The sequence below is a fragment of the Morone saxatilis genome, unplaced genomic scaffold (assembly GCF_004916995.1).
Source record: "Morone saxatilis isolate NCDOM2014 unplaced genomic scaffold, NCSU_SB_2.0 Contig15, whole genome shotgun sequence".
Taxonomy (NCBI): Eukaryota; Metazoa; Chordata; class Actinopteri; family Moronidae; genus Morone; species Morone saxatilis.
Window position 1 is genome coordinate 20,990,727 of NW_023339707.1, and position 7,354 is coordinate 20,998,080.

Here is a 7,354-nt window from a genome sequence, read left to right on the forward strand (position 1 = left end):
GAGAGAGAGAGAGAGAGATGCCAGCTGAGAGAAAAAGGGGGGGGGGAGGTAAACCAAAAGGCCTGGACCTCAGCTCTCCAGTGAAAGGTCTGGCAGATGTTTTCACTGCTTGTGTGAGACTGGAGGGTTTGTTCAGTGTTGCAGCTTGGTTCATGTGTGATGCTTTGACACTGGAGACCCATGCAAGCTTTTTTCCTTTATGTCTCCTTTTCCACATGCATTCCTGCTGCTCCTTTTTTTTTTTAAAAACGTGACCACTTAAAGACATCGAAAGGACAAGATGCAAGCAAAGGTAAGAGAAAGATTTGTCTCCTGCACCTTCAGATATTGCACATACATAGCTGTCACCTGACGCCTCCATATATCATGTATTTGTAGTCTTTATGTCAACAGAGAAAACACATATTTTGATCCACGTTTGCTGTTTAGTTGTGCTTGTCGACGCAAAACACCTCGCACGTTTCACTGAAAGGTCAACTCCTGCAAAGGTTAGGTTTATCTGACGGACGGGATAATCTATTTTAAATCACTAAACATCATTCTGTGTTTATTTAAAATGAATAAATCTGCGTCTAAAGCTTCAGTTCAGCTCTAATCGGCTGCATGTTGCTCTTTTTCTGGGATGTCGCAGAAGAAGTTAAGAGTTGGGGAAACGTGTACAACGCAGATATTCGTGGCTTCGTTGCCGTTAGGTTGTTCGGAGGGTTTTTTTTTTTTCTTCTGTAAATTCGGATGTTCCCGCTCTGACGACAGCCTGATTTTGTTGCAGCCTTTCCAGTTTCAGTGCAGAATGGCTCGCTCCACCAGAAGGATACAGTCCATGACAATGACTTTGAGCCCTATCTCACCAGCCAGTCTAATCAGGTACTGTGACACGAAAATCACTTTATTTTCAACCAATCATCGCCGCATCTTGTTGCCCCTAACAAATAATCTCAACTCTATTTCTGTTTGTAGAATAACAGCTATCAATCAATGACAGACCCTTACCTGTCCAGCTACTATGCCCCCTCCATTGGGTTTCCTTACCCTCTCAGTGAGGCTCCGTGGTCTACAGGAGGTGACCCGCCGATTCCCTACCTGACACCCTATGCCCCCCTCAGCAATGGAGACCATCACTTCATGCACGACACGGTGTTTGGGCAGCCGGGCGGGCTCAGCAGCAGCATCTATCCTCACAGGTTTAACTTCTTCCCGGAGAACCCGGCCTTCTCCGCCTGGGGCACCAGCGGTTCTCAGGGCCAGCAGACTCAGAGCTCGGCCTACGGGGGCAGTTACAGCTACCCGCCCAGCTCTCTGGGGGGCACCTTGGTCCCCGATGGCCAGACAGGTTTCCATAGTGACACCCTAAGCAAGGCTCCAGGTATGAACAGCCTAGAGCAGGGCATGCTGGGCTTAAAAATAGGTGGGGATGTGACAGGAAGTGGCTCGGGTGTGAAGAGTGCAGGCTCTGTGATCGGCGGCGGTGGCAGTGTCGCTGCAGCTGTTGCCACGGGCAACGGTGGCACACCGATTGGAATGCCCCCCCCGAAACCGACATCGTGGGCTGCCATCGCTAGTAAACCTGCCAAGCTGCAGCAACAAAAGACGAAGAACAAGCCCGGCACGCCCATCGCTGTCGGAGCTCTGCCTCCACCTCCCATTAAACACAACATGGACATTGATACGTGGGATAATAAAGGGACTGTTACCAAGATGGCCCCTCCTTTACCCCCGCACCACCACCACCACCACCACCACCATCACCAGCAGCACCAGCCCCAGCTTCACTCCCACGCTCCCAGTCTCCTGCCCCCCCTTCAACAGTCCCTACAGTCTGCCCAGTCCCTCGTGCAGCAGATGACCATGCAGGGTCCTCCACCACCTCCTCCGCAGTCTTACCAGAACCACAACTCCGCTCCGACGCCTCAGACCCGCTGGGTAGCCCCGCGCAACCGCAACCTGTGCTATGGCGGGGGAAGCTTGGACAGCAGCGGCTCCTCTAACGGCGGCGGTGTCGGTAACGGAGGCGGCGGCGGCGGCGGGGTGCCTCCGGAGCCGGGATCGGAGTCCCACCCTGTGCTGGAGAAGCTGCGAGCGGCCCACAGCTACAACCCCAAGGAGTTTGACTGGAACCTGAAAAACGGCCGCGTGTTCATCATCAAGAGCTACTCTGAGGACGACATCCACCGCTCCATCAAGTACTCCATCTGGTGCAGCACGGAGCACGGCAACAAACGTTTGGACTCAGCCTTCAGAGCTATGAACGCTAAAGGTCCTGTCTACTTATTGTTCAGCGTCAACGGCAGCGGGCATTTCTGCGGCGTGGCCGAAATGCGCTCGCCTGTGGACTACGGCACCAGCGCTGGCGTTTGGGCGCAGGACAAGTGGAAGGGCAAGTTTGATGTGAACTGGTTGTTTGTTAAGGACGTGCCAAACAGCCAGCTGCGCCACATCCGCCTGGAGAACAATGACAACAAACCGGTCACCAACTCGCGTGACACTCAAGAGGTTCCTCTGGAAAAGGCGAAGCAGGTGCTCAAGATCATCGCCCAGTACAAACACACCACCTCCATCTTTGATGACTTTTCCCACTATGAGAAGAAGCAGGAAGAGGAGGAGGTGGTGAAAAAGGTGGTGATTTCCTTTTAGACTTTTAGACACCGTTTTGAATGAAAGGTGTAAAGATATTTAGGGACTGTACAAAAATGATTTAGGTGGGTGAAAAACTTCCCAGTGTTATCGATCAAAAAATATATATTGAACTGGTTCCTTTTAAAGGTCCGGTGTAACTTTGAGGAGGATCTATTAGCAGAAATGGAATATAATATTCGTAGGTATGTTTTCAGTGTAGAATCACCTGAAAATGAGGATCTTTATGTTTTTGTTACTTTAGGATGAGACGTTTTTATCTGTAGACCTGTTTCTACAGTAACCCAGGACAAACAAACATCCAGTTCCAGTTTCTTGCACATTTCACAGCCACTTTAGTTTCTCCTTTGTGCTTGGAAGAGGAGGGTGAAGTGTGGAAGTTGTAATCTGCAACTACACTGCTAGATGCGACTAAATTCTAAACACTGGTCTTAATATTTAAAATGATGTATCCTGGCAGTCTTTAAACATCCTTATGTCCCATAATCAAGAGAACTGTTACACATCCGCCTGTGGAAAATAAATTTTGTACCCCAATTTAAACCTTCCTTATCTTAATGGATCATTAATTTGCATATTAAAGGTAGAATTTGTGATGCTTAGGGACTTTAATAAGAAAAATAAATGTGATTTTTGGCTCCAGTGATGTTGGCAGTTAGTTGTCATTAAACCGCATTATGAGGCAAAGTTAACCGGGTGTGTTTTAGCTTAGACTGTAATGAAGACAATAAAGCCCTGACACAGACATGACTGCTGCGAAACACACCTTTTATGGAACACATCTTGTTTATGTAACTGTTTGATCTAGTTTTTATGTAATAAATGTTAGAAGGGAAAGCTTAAAAATAAATAAAAGACCCTCCTCTGCTCTCCCAAAAACTCTTCCCTTCATCAAAAATAAAAATTCCCACCTCCTCGCTGCTTAATAATATTTGTACAGTCCTTTATTTGTCAGATGGTTTTTATTCTTTCAACTTGTTTGACTCCACTGATCCTTTAAATAATTAGAAAATCTGATTGTTTTCGATAACTGTTTTTAAATATTGTGGTAAAAACTGATGAGATGTGTGTTTCTGATGTTTTTTTTTTTTTTTTAAACAGAGCTATGAGCCTGCGTCAATACAGAGCCGATCCCGAATCGATCAGGTAAAGTTACCTTAGTTATCTCTCTCTGGGTTAGGGGCCGGTTGAGATGAGAATAGTTAATATTTTTAGTGTATATCTTTAGTAGATATTGATGTTAAAACACTGTGTGTGGGGGAAATGTGGGCAAAAAACTCTCAATGTGCAAAAGTCTATAATAAAAATGTGTTAATTTAGACAAAAACTACAACATAATAGGGTCAAATTGTCACTGTAAATCAACTGAAATTCAATTCATACTATTCCCTACTGATACGGCTCTACAATCACATTGTTTTTGTCCTATGATATTACACATGTGGGGATGTGACTTGATTAATCTCTCTAATCATATCTTTGTTTTATGTCCCTCTTTTTCAGGATCGTCAGAAGTAAACAGAAGACGGCTGTCAAACGAAATTTAGATTTAAAAAAAGGAACAAGGACATAAAGAAATTGAAAACTAATATTTTTTTCTATTTAATTTTGTTGACTTTGGCCCACGTCAAACTTTTTGACCCACGTCGCTCCCGGTTCCCAGTCTTTAAGATGCGTGCAGGGATGAAGCTAGTTCCACCAGTTGAATCGCTTCAATAATATATATTTTCTTGTTTTTTCTGTATTTTTTAGCCTTATAAAATCTCTATCGCTACCCTGGAACTTGCATTCTTAACTAAATATAAGTAACAAAATATCTGCACGTCTGTTTTTGAAAATCTCTTGACAACATGCTGCTGATATTCAGTGACTGTTCACTTTGTGGTTTGTGTGTTGGAGAAATGTTAAGTGCTTGTATTGGTTAATCTTAACGAGTGAACTACACTTATTGACAAAATGTCTGCTATCTGTGTGTGGCCAGTTGTATTTTATATTATCAGAAGAAGAAAAAAAATTACTTCTATAATGCCCCCTTCCCCCTTTTTTTTTCCAGTGTGAGGGGTGTCTTACTTTGGTGGAGGAATGTGTTCACTGAGAGTTTCTGTATGCATAGATTTAAATTGTGCAAGGTTGTGACGTTAGAAAGCATTAATGTTAGAGTAATATTTTGAATAATGTATCACCTGGCTTAAAACTGATTTAAATTTAGCATTAAAGTGGAGAAAATGTTTTTTTTTTTTTTTTGTCTCTCTAGATTGGAGCCTTAACAATTATCAGCACTAGTGTAAATGAAAATTTGTAACTTTCTTTTCTTTTCTTTTCTGAATTGTACCTCAAAAGTTTTCAGCTAGAGATTTCAGGGAAAAGAAGTGTAGAGATCAAACGCTCTTAAAGGTGGTCCCTCTCTTTCTTATTTAAAAGGATGGAAAAACAACTATACTGTATGATTTCAGGTTTTTATCAACACAGAAAAATTTGCTTTCTTGTCTTTTTTCCCTGATACGGTGACTTTTTGTTTCCCCCCTTTTCGGTTTCTAAAATTCTGGAGGAAATGTAGCATGTACTGCTTTTAAAACTCAAGCTAGGTCTGTCACTCTTTTTTGTTTTTGTTTCTTGTTCTCTCTTAACATAATTATAATCTTTGGCATTCTCATCATTTTCATTGCTATAACCTGTCCACCATCATCCTCAGAAAATGTAAGCTTTAATGTACTTGGCATTTCTAACTGAGATCGCCTCAAAATGTTTAACTGTAGCATTATACTTAACTGATTTATTGTCAAGTGTATGAAAACCCAGAGATTAGCCTATATGGTATATGTTTGTGACCTTTTTCTTTTTCTTTTTTTATTAATTGCTTGCTGTATTGTGTGTGCAAGAGTGAAAGAAAAGAGAGGGAGTATGATTGTGGAGCAATCAGAGTTATATTACTGGTATTGGAATATAGAAAATTTATGCAAAAAAAAAAAGTTTTAAGTCATCCCTGAATTAAATATTCATTGTATCAGAGGTCACCATCACATTCTTAGATTTGATCATGTTCATTATTAAAGATATACTTATCTGTAGTCTTTGGGTTTTTTTCATTATAACTATGAATTAATGTTTTACGTACATGAACAAGTCCAAAATCACAATATTTACTATACAGGAGTTTACAGCCTGTACAGTTTATGACTCCCTGGATGCAGATAAACATTATAACCTCTGTCCAGTGGAGGAATATAACAACACATTTGCATAAGGTAATACTTGAGGTACTTGTACTTTACTTCAGTATTTCTACTTTACATGTGTACTCGACTACATCTCAGAGGCAAATATAAGATTGTTTACTCAGACTCCACTTAGAAAATCTGTTTTTCATCTTGTTCCTACGAGTTTAATCTTCACTGTGCAGAACGATGTGTGTGCAGAGTTTGACACTAGATCTGCTGAAAGTGAAAAGTTTCATCCTGGTCCGGTATGAAATTTAAACAAGTGTGACGTAGAAACTTGAAGCCGCCAGCACAAACACTGAGAATGGACTTTATAGTGATGAAGGAGACATCTTGTGTCCAGCAGAGAAATAATAAATGAACAAAATGTGCATATTTGAATGAGGCAGAAGGAGTAGATGCTTGTTTTTTGTGGGGAAAAAAACATATCAGACACACATTATTGTTCCAAGTATTCTATTTGTATTTCTCTTAATACACGTCGGGAGGAGATCTTTAAGCAACAGTAAACAACCTGCATTCAGAACCTTATTTAAGTATTAGCAGCAACATTTATTTAAACTATCTAAATCTAAAGTGTACATTATGCAGTAAAATGTCCTCTGTCAGTGTTGTATGGGATGTTTTTGGATTAATATTAGTTCTGCATTAATCCACTAAATCTTTATCTGCTGTTGGGTAGTTTAATCTACTATTGTAGTATTGGATTTTATTAGACTTTTTATACACAGTATGATGATCGTAAAATAGTTCATCTTTGGCTCTTATTTATTTTATGTCAGTAATTCCTGATTATCTTTGTGTCAATCCATTTATTGATTAATTGACGATTCAGTTCAGCTGTAGTCATCAGTTTGGAGCCTGTACACAGGGGCGGATCTACAGGGGCGGCATTAGGGTGCCACCTCTAAAAAATGACTGGCCACCTCAGTTTACTGTCAAATTGAACATAGTTACTTTGATTAATATTAAAAATAACATGTTAAAAAACATAAATGAATGTTATTGGTACAGTTTAGACTAAGTGAGGCTTAAGTTGAATGTAAAATACATCTTTAGACATTTCTATTTAATGCCTTCCTAATGTGCCACAATTTAGTTTATAAATAATGTTTTTGAGTTCACATTTCTTCACTTGGGGGTTTAATTGATACTAAATGAACATATATTTCTGCCACCCATTAAAGTCTCCCTGCCACCCTCTGGACACCCCATGAATATTTCTCTACATCCGCCCCTGCCTGTAAACTACACTGGCCTATTTTCTGACTTTTGACCAAATGATTAATCAATACCTAATATAACAACAATTAGCTACAGCTCTGATACATTTTGTTAACAGAATATGAATTATAGTTAACCCCCCTGTGACAGTCTTATGGGAACATTATAAAATCTGCAAGAAGAACAACACAGTTTGGTTATATTTTGGTCCTGAGCGGTTGAAAAGAGGCAGTCTTTGTTCCCGTGAGCACAGGCAGGTATGTTCTCTCTCTCTCTCTCTC

At 40.9% G+C, this 7,354-nt stretch overlaps 1 protein-coding gene across 1 annotated transcript in view; it reads left to right on the forward strand.

Moving 5' to 3' along the window:
• The window catches only part of ythdf1 (YTH N(6)-methyladenosine RNA binding protein 1), a 5,964-nt gene extending 265 nt beyond the window's left edge, over positions 1 to 5,699 (forward strand). Inside the window, exons 2-6 of the mRNA XM_035656518.1 lie at positions 265 to 292; positions 770 to 864; positions 958 to 2,613; positions 3,733 to 3,777; positions 4,135 to 5,699. Of these exons, the coding sequence (XP_035512411.1) occupies positions 265 to 292; positions 770 to 864; positions 958 to 2,613; positions 3,733 to 3,777; positions 4,135 to 4,149 (1,839 nt within the window). The 3' untranslated portion in view covers positions 4,150 to 5,699. The remainder of the gene's footprint in view (positions 1 to 264; positions 293 to 769; positions 865 to 957; positions 2,614 to 3,732; positions 3,778 to 4,134) is intronic.
• The last annotated feature ends 1,655 nt before the right edge of the window (positions 5,700 to 7,354 follow it).